Source organism: Periophthalmus magnuspinnatus, chromosome 13, assembly GCF_009829125.3.
Source record: "Periophthalmus magnuspinnatus isolate fPerMag1 chromosome 13, fPerMag1.2.pri, whole genome shotgun sequence".
Classification (NCBI taxonomy): Eukaryota; Metazoa; Chordata; class Actinopteri; order Gobiiformes; family Gobiidae; genus Periophthalmus; species Periophthalmus magnuspinnatus.
In genome coordinates, this window is record NC_047138.1 from 9,020,297 (window position 1) to 9,034,125 (window position 13,829).

The window sequence follows — 13,829 nt, forward strand, 5'->3', positions numbered from 1 at the left end:
CAACCGGACTGCCCACATGCACTGACTCAACATGCTCTTTCACATGATCTTTCACTGGACGCCATTCAGCTGCAGATAGACATGAAGACTTGGGTCTTGTGCTCCACTCATATTTGCTCTGTACAATTACAGGTCAACAAGGGTTTGTCTCTTCAAACTCTGAGAAACTGCTTATGAACACAAATAAATATCATACTATTTCACTAATACAGCAAAGGGTGGGTATTCATGACATTGTGGGACTGACATCTTTATAGCTACAGTTACTTCATGGAGACCACAAATCAGGCCTCCAATAAATTCTTCAACATTAGATCAGTTAAACGGTTTAAAGTGATGTCAACCATGGGTTAATTTAGGTCACAGTTTTTATTGACCTTTTGGGTTTTTGTTTTTTAAAACTTTCATTCAAACATTTAAACATTAAATGCTGTCATTATAATTTTCAAGCTACATTCATTGAAGCACATAGAGCTGTGATTGTTTATGTCTTGGACTATTTAAAATGACCCAACATGCGTCAAATAATTCTAATTATTTTGTAATGTACAGGCTTAACATAATCTTACCAAACAAAATAGGCCTATAAAGGTCCAAATTTAAACTGAATTTGTTGCAGAAGTTGCAGAAATTACATTATAATTTCACAATAGACAAACTATAACTTTAGTGTGACAGAACATTACAGTGGCCTATAGTTCTACATTTGATCTAGGTCTGAATAACCTTGGCCTAGTCTGAGTAAACTCCATTGAGTCCTTGATCTAAGGAAGGCGCCGTAAGGCCTACAGCCTAATTCAATGCTCAGCTTGAACTGCCATGTAGCCTATTATTGTTCTTTGCTTACAGATGCAGTCAGAGACAAACAAGGCCGACCCAACATTAACCGTCCTGGGAAGGAGGCGGTTAACCAGTGGGACCCCCAGATGCTGCCGCAGCTCCTCGGGTCGTGGGATCAGAGCATGTCACGTCGGAATGGGTGTGTGCGTTCAGCCCTGTGACCTTTGTCCCCCGCTGTCTCCTATAATCCGCGCGTCAAAGCGCTATACAACAAAATGGAGAGGCCGTGAATGGAGTTAAATGGTGACCATTAGGTGGATCTGTGTCGCTATCCTTCGTGTTTGTTTAGCGCCAGCCCTCGCGCGTCTCTCTGGGTAATCAGGCGTGTGATGGAGGGACGGCCAGAGAGGCCTGAAGAGGACAGGCGCTTATTGGACACGGATATCTAACCTGTACGGCGTGAAAGACATGGGGCACAAGAGGCCGGAGCTAGGGCCGGAGAGGGGAAGGAGGTGGTGCTAATTGGATGTCCACTTCACATTATGAGGCTGATCATGAGTTCACAAGTGCTCTGTTCAGAGGCTTCTCCGAGAGCACGGGCCATGAGCCTAAAGAATAGACGCCAAACCTGTCAGTAATACAGGACATCCGCCTTTGTCAGACCGCTCTGCCACTATAGGAAACAATCTAAAAACCTTCAAATTTAACCATGTAGGCTACTAACAACAACCCGTGTCCAGACTATAGTCACATTTATATAAATATATTGATCCATGTGGAGACTGCTACAGCAAAACAAGCATAATCTCAAATTTATTAGAAGAAGCCTTAACATGTAGGGATATACCCACTAACCCGGTTAACAGATCTCTTGGTCTTGCAGTGGGCTATAATGCTGCTGTGCCCATGGGTAAGTTGCTTCTACCTTTACTTTGTCTTACTTTAGTCTAAACCTGACAGTGGAAAAAGCAGTCAAAGGCTCGGGGTTTGGAGTAGCACCATCAGAGCGACTGGAGTCAATGAAAAACACATTTAGGCTATTGAAAACGACATTCTAATAATAGATAGACTGAAAAGTGAACCTTATAAGTCCACAATTGTTCTACTTTAAATTTTAACATTGGTCTGGACTCTGACCTCTGTGGTATCTGGCACCAAAATGTGAGCAGCAGAACATGAGTAAGTCCTGAAGCTCCAGAGCCTGTCCATCAGACTTGTTTGTCCAGTGCATCTCACAAATGCCTTTCTTTCTTAAGACATTTGTGGTAAAGAAAAGTACAGCTGTATTTAAAGAAAAGGTACGAGCAGTCACTATCTGGTCCATGCCATGGCTTGATCACATCCAGGATTCCTATTCAAAAATGTCTCAGCTTTCATTTTTATTTATTGGTGTTAGCTACTTTTTTCTTTTTCTAAGATAAAGTAGGCCTGAAGAGAAGGCATACGTAGCAGTGTGTCTATAAAAGGTTAAAAGGTTTCTAATTTCTGCTGGGTGGTTTCCTTAGGCCATGAGCTACTCAACACTTCCCCTGATTTTATATAAACTACTAGGACTATACGACCTAAATTGCAAACCTGATGCTTTGGGAGTATTTTAGACAATATTATCACCTTTTTAAACGAATTCTATGCATTCTAGCTGCTCTCCTTCACATTGTGCTCTCCAACATGTTTCCCCTCATGGTTGTGCTGTACAGAAACACTGCCATCTAGCGTCTGATTATGTATTTATCCACGTGAGGTCGCACAAGACGCAATTGCGCCTCCTACAGTCCATGGAGCTGAAACGTATTGACTGACAGTTTGTTGGGTTAGTTTGAATTAGTTTTTCTCTGAATCCGAGAATGTTTTCTTGTGACACTTAAGTCTGAACGTTGTAATGAAGCAGCCTGAGGGCGTTTTCTAATAAACAAAACAGCTGGATTTGCGCTGGTTGTTATTTGCACAATAGTGTTTTTGGCGTTCAAGGATGTCCAGCAACACCCTTGTGCTTTTAACTGAGGGCACGGCGGCTGTAAATTACTAGATGAAAGGATAGTTAGGAGTAACAAAGTGCTATTACTGCGTGGACCTCAAGGCACCACATACCTGACCAGAGCGCATGCAATAGTGGGTGTGTGGGACTATTTAAGCTCAGGCTGCTCCCTCATGCTCCATCCACTGCGCGGATCTTCCACACGACTTCAGTATATCTTCTCCTCACACAGATTCAACATGACGGCTGAGGGAGAGGCTGCGCTGGGATCTATAGACAATCCAATCAAGTTTAAAAGACAAGACTATAAGACTTTGTTGGAGACATGCCTCGCGTCCGGCCAGCTCTTTTCCGATCCCTGGTTTCCCGCAGAACACAAGTCCATCGGGATGCCAGAAGACCCCGACCCCCAAAAGGTGATCAAGTGGATGCGGCCAAAGGTACGACGCAAGTATGGGCACGTTACAGTAGTCTACATCCACTTTGGAAGTTGCCCGGTCTGCAGCACAGTTTCTTGTTTGTGTCGTCATTGCAAAACTATCTTAAAACACGCACACGTTCATGGTATTTTACGAAAGTTTCCAGTGCAACTACATTACCGTGATGGTAAACATTTCCTTATCCCGTCACGCATAGGTGTGGCCAGTCAGGTAAAGAGAAGTCTCAAGGGGGAAAAAAAGAAAAATGTCAAATGAACAAACCAACATAATTATTATGTATATTATATATACAGTAGAAGTAAAAATAAAAATAAAAGTACAAAATTGTCAATTCCGAGACAGAAGACAAATTAAACAAAATAAAAACAGGAACACACTTTCTTCCCCTCTGCTGTTTGTATCTGCACCATTGACACTTTAGAATATCTGCACTAAATTGGACACTTTATAATACCAGTCACCTTAATAAGCCATGTTTGCACTGGTGTTCTGATGCTACTGGTGTATATATTTTCTACCTCAAAGTATTTTATTTAATTTTTAAGCATATCTTTTTTAACTTCATGCATGCCCTTATTTGTATTTATTCAGTGTTTTATGTTGCACTTTATCACTGAAGTAAGTTCCTAGTTTGTGAGCTGTGTTCACTGACAATGGCAATTAAAAATCTTCTGATTCTGAAAATAAAATACTGTACTATACTGGTATTTAAACACAATTTTCTCTCCTGTTATTTCTAGCAGCCTGCTGTACTGAAAGAAAAGTGGCACAGTTTTATCTGTATATATTTATACTATAACTTGTGTCTTGCTAATCTGTGTTTTTATTGTTCATAAAGGCTATCACTCAGACTGCAGTGTTTGTTGAGGGGACTACTGGGACCACTGACATCTGCCAGGGCCAACTTGGTGAGTAGTTGTTTATTTTCCCTAAGAACATATCTCCTTAAGTTTTTACTCAGTGCAACACCATGAAAAGCGGCAGAAACTTTGATGTATTAAATGGAATCCTTATGGTTGTGAAAAAGAGGAAATGTGTGCACCACAAAACCCAGGAGACCTGAGTTAAAGCAAAGCAGGGGGTAAATGGGAGTGGTACAGTCTCCTCACAAGGGTTTGCTCAGCTATGCTCCAGGCTTGTCGTTTAAAACATCACAGACCAAGAGCACAGCTAGCTTGTTAAATCTGTTTTGCAAATACATTCCTTTTCTCCATCTGTTAGATTTCTGGCACATGTGTCTCTTTGTTTGTTATTAATACAAACAATATGTGTACTTGTTTTCCCATCTTGGACTTGATATTTATGTGAGGATAATGATTTAGTCATGACATCTTTTAATGTTATTGTGTTTTTCAGGGAACTGCTGGTTACTGGCTGCCCTGTCCAGTCTGACGATGCACCCCCAGCTCTTTGTCAAAGTGGTACCACCAAACCAAAGTCTGTCAGAGCCGTACGCAGGCATCTTTCGCTTTAAGGTAAATCTGAGTAATCACATTCTCAAGGTAAACACAAGTAAGCCGCACAAATGTTATTGCCATACTGTATTACCTGTATTACTTTGTCAAAAATGAGAGAGTAAATGTGGCAATTTCATAAGACTTATCAGACTGTGAAAGGAGCAGAAGGTAGAGAACAGCTGTTGAGCTACTGTAATAACTACATGCTGTCATGATATATGACTCTAACAGACTTCAAAAGAGATGATCCTCTACTTTTAGAGAATGCTAGTTTTTCTTACTTCTCATTTAGAGGAAATTCAACTTCTACGAATAAGACCATATTTTTTCAACACACCCACCAATATTAGAAACAGCTTCAATCATGCATAGCTATGAAAGTACATTGCTGAGTTTGTAATTAACAGGTATCAACTCATCCCTGTGAGTAGCTAAGATGTCATCACAACAGAGGTCTACTGTTTAAAGATTTTATCAGTAATACTTGTCATTTCAGTAATGCTCCTACATATTCAGACATGTGATATATTAATTCATTACAGATATAACAATTTATACACATTTATATAGCTTTTCATATAATAAATGTTATGCTGTTACTACAAATGAGATATGACTTAACTTGCACAAAGAAAACCAGCATGCCTGAGTCTATAAAGTGCGGGTTCTAACATGTAGCACAAACAGCTGCTGCAGACCTATGGCTACTGCCACACACCCCTGTTTAATGGATTTAAAATATAAAAGAGAAAAAAAATGTAATAATATAACTTTTTTGGTGTGTTTAATTGAAAGTCCATATCATAATTACATAATAATAATAATAATTACAAGAATGACATCACAGTTTTTTCACAAACATTGTAAATCACTGATGCAAAAGAAACAAGATACAAACAGACAATTTGAAATCATGCCAAGTCAAATAGGCTCGTATGATTTAGGCTGTAAACTGTAGAATAGTGCATTAGTGTCCAGTGTCTTTCTTGTGCCTGTCCCTGTTTCAGTTCTGGCAGTATGGTGAGTGGGTGGAAGTGGTGGTGGATGACCGACTGCCAGTGCGCCAGGGCCGTCTGCTCTTCAGCTACTCTCACACTCGCAATGAGTTCTGGAGCGCCCTGGTGGAGAAGGCCTATGCCAAGTCAGTGCAGCATATGTCTCTGCCTCATCGTGTCTGCCATGTTTTTCTGTGCCATGATTTTATGTTTACACCCAAATGTTTCCCCTCTAATGCACAGGCTCATGGGGTCTTATGGGTGTTTGAAGGGGGGCAACATTTCAGAAGGCATGGAGGATTTCACCGGTGGAATTGCATACTCCCGTCCAGTCTTGTCTCGTACACCTCCAGTGTTTTGGAGGCTGCTGACAAGTGCCCTGTCCCGAGGCAGTCTACTGAGCTGTTTTATTGAGGTTATTCACTTATTCTCAATTATAAAATCCTTTACTGAACATACAGGTCTAAAAAATAATCTTTGGATTTTAGGCACAAAGCTACAGGGAGGTTGGAGTTGTGACAAATGAAGGGTTGATCAAGGGACATGCCTATGCTATAACGGACACCGACAAGGTATTTCATTTTACATTCAATTAGAAAAGAGGTTACATGTCATTATATTTTATAAAGCCCAGTATTTAGAATTGAGGTGGGGGGCAGATAAGAATCCTATGTTCACGTTGCATTTAAACTATCAATATGCAGATGTAGTTAGTATGTCTGCCAGTGCTGTCCATATCAATGTGGGAAATATTTTTTTATTATTATTCACACTGTGATTATGGGCTGGTGAAAGAACATTTATCCATTAAATGAATACAGTGTAAAAATATAAATATATATGTTCTCTATCTTACAGTTTCACATGATAAAATTCTTAAACATAAACATTCAAATTGTTAATACTATAAACCTTGGTATGATATTTTTAGGTAACATACAGTATCTAATTGACTCATTGGATCCTATCTCAGGCCTGTTAATTTCTTTCCTGTTTCCCACATTCTATTGCCCATCTGAACATTTGGCAACAATATAAAAAAAATTAGATTGGATAAGTTGCTTGTTAATTGTAAATTTTAAAATAAAGTGTACCTTAGCTTGAACTTTAAATGTTAATTGGCCACATCAATACGTTTGTCTTGTTTTATCCAGGTGCAGACAGGCTCGGAAGAGACTTTGCTGTATAAGTTGAGAAATCCCTGGGGTTTTGTTGAATATCGTGGGCCATGGAGTGATAAGTACTAAGGAATACTGTATACTCTATACTATATGGTTGGCATTAGAATGACTTATCACTGATTTACTTGTTTTCCATGACTGTAGAAGCAAAGAGTGGGATAGTGTAGATGAAGCTGAGAAGGAGAGGGTTGAACTCAAAAGAACTGAAGACGGAGAGTTTTGGTACAAACATGTTATTATCAACGGTATTTGTGACAAGTAATGTTTATTTCCCATGTTGTTCAAACATTTATTCTGTTTAGGATAAGTTCTGAGGACTTCAGTCGCTTGTTTAATATTGTGGAACTATGCAGTGTCAACCCTGATATGCTAGAGGGAGAGTCTGCTCCTGAATTCACTTGGACCATCACTGAACATGAAGGGTTTTGGGTGCCGGGAAGCTCCGCCGGAGGAAGCCGCCAATACAGACGTACGCACTATTGGTTTGTTGATACATCTTTCTTTATCATAGACATTATAATAACAATAGGATTACCTTATATGTGTGAGTAGGCACTTTCTGGACAAACCCGCAGTACGAGTTAGTCCTCACTGAAAAGGATTTGGATGATGAAGATGACGATGAGGAGGAGGAGGATGACGAAGATGATGAGGAAGCTAATGAGGAGAGTACTGTAACAGACAATAAGATGACTGAGAAACAGGAGAAGAAAGCCAAACAGTGCACTGTGGTGGTGGAGCTGCTGCAGAAGGACCGCAGGCAGAAAGATAGAGTGAACTTCCTCTACATCGCTTTTCATATCTACAAGGTGAAACAACTTAGATTTTTTGTGCGATGTTGGCAGTCAAAATTTAATAATATTTACATCAACTATCTGTTTTTAGGTTCCTCCTGAGGTCAGTCATTATATAATTTAACATTCACAAATCAATAATACACAAAAAATATCTATTTGACTTAATATATAAATTTGACTTACAGCTTCAGGGCCAATGTCTGTACAGCTCCTTCTTTTCCAAGACTCGTCCTATTACTCGATCTGGAAAATACAAAGCACAAAGGTGAATCTTAAAACGTTTAAAACCATAGTAAGCACTGTTCTTCTTGTAAAGCATAAATTATACATCTGGGTCATGTCTTATTCTCCGACTGTAGGGGTGTGTGGAGAAAGGTGCATTTGGACCCAGGTTACTATGTCATTGTGGCCTCCACGTACAAACCAAACCAACCAGGAGAGTTCTTCATTCGCATCTACTCCAAGGCAGGGAACACACTGGGGTAAGAGACCAGTGAGCAAGATAACTTCATAGCTGAACAAAATATTATGGTGATTCTGAATCCTCACATTTTTGGATCTGGCTGATGAAAGTTTTGTTTCAGGACTCAGGATTTTATTTGCTCTTCAGATTTTCTGCAGGTGAGTTCTCAAAATGATTAAATTGAGCTGCTGTCTGACATATACATTTATTTGATGTGGTTTGATTATTTTGTCAGGTTATGGCCCTTCCTGTCTCTCCAGAGGACCACGCTCATGTTGAGAAGATGTTTGATGAGACAGCTGCTGGAGTAAGAATATTAAAAAGTAAAAAAAAAAAATAGTTGAAAAAAAGTGTGACTGTTATGTAATTTTGTTTCTCTGCTTTTACAGAATGACAAGCTATCTGCCAAGGAGCTAAGGAAGCTCTTCAACTCTGGTTGGACCAATCATTTATCATAAGTTTAACAACATTTAGATTCTGATACACATTTGACTGTAATACAAGGAATGACCACAAGAGGGAGTTGAAGCTTATGAGCTAAGGGGTCACAGACATGACTGAGGCTTATTTAAAAATGAACTTCTGTCCTTACCTAACCTGCTCTCATTCACAATCAGAGTTCTGTTTTCTATGATTGCAGTTCTCAAAAAGGATTACCATCTGCCATTAGACACCTGCAGACAGCTCATATTTGCAGAAGATGTATCCTTTAATACATCTGAATTCTATAACAAATTGTCTCTATCCTGCAGTGTTGTGGAGCATGGTATATGTTACAAAGGGTTAAGACTTTCAAACATGTCATCTGAAAGTAGTGGGCTATAAAAATTGGGCCAGTTATTAAGCCATATCATTTGTGTCATTTCCAGCTTAAACTGTTTTTGCCTATTAAAGTGTCCCTAACTTTGGCTCCAGACCAAAGGGCATGGCAGCCTAAATCGCAAACAAGCAGAGAATGTGATGACCAGGCTGCGCGCTCTACAGGTACATTGTCCCCACTGGACTGGCCAGACACGTGTATGAGAAGGTGGTCCAGAATATTAACAATAATTTTAATCTTTAAGGATACTTTTCTCAAATTCGATGAGGACTCTTCTGGGACCATGAGCTCCTTTGAACTCGGAAATGCTCTGACAGCAGTTGGTATGCATGTGGTATGCACAAGAATATACTAAAATAAAATAGCCTATGCTTGATCTCTGGAACATTCTTGCTTTAGGTATACAGTGTGATACCAAAGTGGTGCAGTTACTGTGTGAGAGATTTGCCTCTGGACAGCTTCAGATGCCCTTCCATGGATTTGTGGCCAGTGTGACTAGACTGAACAAGCTTTTTGGTAACTCTAATAACACTAATATTCATCTATAAAACACTGTAGGCACATTTTGGAAAGACAAACTTCAATACAGATTAAGAAATATGTACTGTAATTGTAAATAATATGTATGGTAGAAGTGAGCAGATTATCAAAATATCTATAATATGAAAAAATTGGCAAACTTTTTATATTGAATACCTATTATAATTGTTAAACACACACACACACACACACACACACACCCCACACACACACACACACGTGTCTTCTACATTTCTGTTGGATTGACATAAGTGTGTCTGAATATTATTATTGGAATACTAAAATATATTAATAATTGGGCAATATTGCTCTTGCCTAATGTACAGTATGGTATATATGTATAATACTGGAAACATGTAAACTGAATCATAGTTTCAATTAAATAACTCATTTCAGAATTAATAGTGCACATGCTACATTACATTAAACACTCAGTTATATATAATATATAACAATTAGATCAAAGTGAAAGTACAAGTAACACAATATTAACCCAGTGGAGTTATTATTCATCAGAATAATTATAAGAACAGACAAAGAAAGACATGTGTTGTACAAGTAATAATTTCCTCTCCTCTTTCAGCTTTGTATGATTCAGAGACCAGCCAGGAGGTAAAAGACAGAGGCATTAACGCTGTGAGTGACAACTGTATTATCTTCTATCTTTATACACTTTCTGTACTATGTACCATAACAGCAGCACTCACTCCCTCTGTGTCTTCTCTGCTCACAGTGGCTGCTCCAGTTCTTGGTGATGTGAGAATTTTCAGTCAAGTGGCTCTACTTGGACTCAGCCAACAATGTAACACCACTACTTGTTATTGGACATGTATCCTAACCCAATGTACCATTTAAGCACAAGAAATGCAACTACATTGATATATTACTTTTATACCCGTGAGCATATTTCAGTACTTTTACATAAGAAAAATATTAAAATATTTCAACACTTATCATATGTCTTTGAACCTAAAATTGACTGAAGTCCCCCCCTCCACATTCACACACATCACAGAGGTAGTCAGTCAGAGTGAGTAGTGTAGGCCCGCTGAGGGTGTGAGGGTGATGTCTCAGCACTGCTACACGCACCATCATCTCTATTCTTATCGCCGTGACGCCACGTACAGCGTCAACACACTTCGCCCCCCTCCTCCGCTACAAACTCCCCACCACCACACATACACTCTCCCACTCCATCAAATAACTGAATCTCACAATCACCACCCTGTTATATACAAAGGTGCTCACACATTCATCTACAAGTGAGCAAATGGCCTTTTCTGCCAATGCAGCTATTAATAGATCCTTCCCTCACACACACACACTTCCTGTTCATCGTCAGGTGAGTATACACAGGTTGCCCTCAGCAACGGTCCATCTACACCATGGCATAGAGAGAGACAGCAGGAGAGAGAGGCAGACACAGGGACAGGTTGGCTGAGTGTTTCCGACTCCACTCAAAGTATGGCCTCTTCATCACCACCAAGTCAGATTTATCTGACTGTCCTGAACATCCAGGTTATTTATGAATCTATCAGCAACCAACATTTTGGCATGGACACATCGCTCCAGGAAATATCAATTGTGCAATTTCACAAGGTCTTAACACATAAAGTTTCTTGAGCTTTAGCAGGGTAATGAAAAATCTACTTGTCAGCAGGGCTATAACATTTAATCAAAAGTATTTGTGACTAGTTGACTATTAAAACACTCATAATCTTACTTTGATAATCGTCATTGACCAAACTACAGACAGACACATTCCAAAAGACCTTTTCTAACAAATACAGCCGCATAATAAAATAAAAATAATAAAAAAAGCACAACACTTTCACCATATTTCTACCTCTGTTTTTTTTTTTTTTTTTTATCTTAATGTACTTGAAAAATACTAATTTTGATAATGTGATCATTGGTGTGTAGTTTACATTAAGAATGCACAAGGGGCTTTTGCAGTAGATCAGCACTTGGCCCAAATTTCCATTCCAAATCACCTTATGCCAAAACCGACCAGTCAAACAAACTGCACAACTCAGACTCAACTGAAGTATCTATAAAGCTTTTTCCCTGTATCTCTAGTTAACCACTATGTCCAAAGCTGCACCTGCTCCCTTGCTCATCTCCTCATCAATCCTCCCCTCCTCACCCTCCAGCTGTCTGGTGGGATGTGATGATGCTTTGACAGGATTGGCGTCTGTTCTTGGAGGTGCTGGTATTTCAGTGTCTCTGTGGCGGGGGCCGCTACAGGAATAGAGGCAGAGTTGTAGTGTCTAGTGTGGGGGTGGAAATCTGGGGAGGGCTGGGAGATTCAAACAATCGTATAGACAAGCAGAGCCGAGGATTGCGTAAGTAGAAGCAGTAGCTACAGATTTAGCCAGGGCTTGCTCACGCATAAATTTGATGAGCAGTACTATCACAGTCGTCAGAGCTGGGGTATTTAGAGATGTGTTGGCATAGCACATATTTATGGTACGTGTTTATTTACAGGATGAGGAGTGGAGCCGTGAATTCAGACGCAAAGAACAACATTAATATCTATAGTGCAACACCTCTCCTCTACATTAATTATTCCTTACCATGTATCTTTTTATTATTATTGTTGATTAATTCATTTTTAACAGGAAATGACAAAAAAACATATATTACCAGTCAGTCACTGTTAGCTCAATAATTTAATTTAAAAAAAAGTTGAGCAAATTAAATTGTAGAAATTACATACCCAGAAAAGGTGGATATAGGAATAATAATTAAAAAAAAAAAATTAACAAATAAATGTTGGTTAGGAATATTTTAATCACGTGATATAAATAAATATAAATATATTTTTATGTGGAGTTTTCTATCTCTAGTCTTGTCTACAGCTAAATCCTGGAACATATATGAGCGCAACTTATTTTATGTAAACAAACTGGGATAAACTGGCAAAATATTTCAATAAATTTGCACAAATATGTTGACAGAAACCACTGGCAACAAGGTTTACTCTCCCTGTTACCTGAAGAAAACAGGAAAGTTAAACAGTACTATGCTGCGTCAGTGGCTCATACTTGTGTAATCCAAGGCCCTGGATTAAAAACAGGTTTGACATTCATGTAACCTAAAAGTTTTGTTTGTATTTTGTGCACTAAGTTGCTTGGATTTGCACAATTGACCTACATGTAATACAAATAGTATATAAGCTAAAACATTAAGCTTTCTGGAATAGTGCTGACTTTCTACTGGGAAAATTTGTATGATGGCTTTAGTTAAAATAGTGACTTCAAGTAATTGTTCCCCAGACCCTGTTGGCTTCTTAAATGTTTGTTTGGCACAAAGTAATAATGTGTCATAGTGTGATCAAATTTAGCTAAAATCTTCATTGCTAAATAGGTAGGAATTCTACTTAAAGAATGGGAAAAGGTCAACTGCAGTTTGGACACTGGACTATTGCTATAACAAAAAAGTCTTCATCTTAAAGCATTTTAGGCCATTTTAATAACTTACTATCATACTACAACCAATGCAATACAGGAATAAAAAAAGGTAAATTCTATTATTTTTGTAGTCCTTCTTGGACATACAGTATGATTGGTGACAACCTACATATTTGAATCTAAAAGGGCTCAGAGGAAGAACAGGGTTTTAAAAGAAGGGTCAGTGGGTTGTCACTGTAGAGGCTGGCGCTAATTTTGTCTTCCAATGTACGCAATTTATCATTTATCATTTATGTAAAAATAGAAGGATATTATTTATTATTATGTTGTTTAATTAAATCCCTCAGCTCCTCCAAACATGAGTAATACCCTAACAGGAAGTCCAAGGGTCTAAAAATCCTGTTTGGGGGAAGATGATACAGCCAAGATGGTTCATCAGGCGGTGGAAGCACTGGGAGTGGTGAGTAATTGTAGAGCTGGTGCAGTGTGTGGGCACAAGGTAAGGGGGAGAAAGAAACACGTGTTGTTGACGTCCTACCCCCCAGACCTACCTCCATCTCCATTCAAGACACCAGCGTCCGCCTGCTAGGCCTGCTCCCACACAATGTATTCCCACATCTTAGAGTCCCTGAAAAATAGGGCAGCCCTTATGTAAGGAATGGAGGGTGGGGTGAGAGGGATGAGATGGGAAACAGGAGAGAAAAGGAGTATTATAATTTAAATCTCAGCAATAGCTTTTGAGTCAATACAAGATGTTGTCCTGGTTTGTTGCAATTGCATAAACAAACAAACTAACTCAGATTAAATTAAACTGGCAAAAAATTCTTCTTCTCTGTCAGCACATAACTAAGGTCACATTTTTTACTATAGTATAAAAATGTGAAATGAAATCAGATGCAACACTTGTGGATTTTCTGCCCCATAGTGTTAAATAGGAGATTATGGTATCATCAAATGGCATCATCAAA

At 39.0% G+C, this 13,829-nt stretch overlaps 1 protein-coding gene across 1 annotated transcript; it reads left to right on the plus strand.

Moving 5' to 3' along the window:
* Nucleotides 1-2,785: 2,785 nt before the first annotated feature.
* capn12 (calpain 12) lies at nt 2,786-10,366 on the plus strand. Its single transcript, XM_033977669.2, has 22 exons — nt 2,786-3,195; nt 4,034-4,103; nt 4,552-4,670; nt 5,660-5,793; nt 5,891-6,062; nt 6,136-6,219; nt 6,802-6,887; nt 6,973-7,050; nt 7,131-7,297; nt 7,381-7,637; nt 7,714-7,725; nt 7,811-7,890; nt 7,985-8,107; nt 8,210-8,246; nt 8,324-8,395; nt 8,478-8,523; nt 8,729-8,790; nt 9,004-9,072; nt 9,153-9,231; nt 9,308-9,424; nt 10,032-10,084; nt 10,182-10,366. The coding sequence occupies exons 1-22, from the start codon at nt 2,929-2,931 to the stop codon at nt 10,206-10,208; spliced, it is 2,211 nt and encodes a 736-aa protein (XP_033833560.1). The 5' UTR covers nt 2,786-2,928; the 3' UTR covers nt 10,209-10,366.
* The last annotated feature ends 3,463 nt before the right edge of the window (nt 10,367-13,829 follow it).

Coding starts and splice junctions, on each gene's coding strand:
- capn12 (XM_033977669.2), top strand. CDS start 2,929: ATGCTCCATCCACTGCGCGGATCTTCCACACGACTTCAGTATATCTTC. Junction 5,794..5,890: donor GTGGAGAAGGCCTATGCCAA/GTCAGTGCAGCA, acceptor TCTAATGCACAG/GCTCATGGGGTCTTATGGGT. Junction 9,073..9,152: donor CCAGGCTGCGCGCTCTACAG/GTACATTGTCCC, acceptor TTAATCTTTAAG/GATACTTTTCTCAAATTCGA.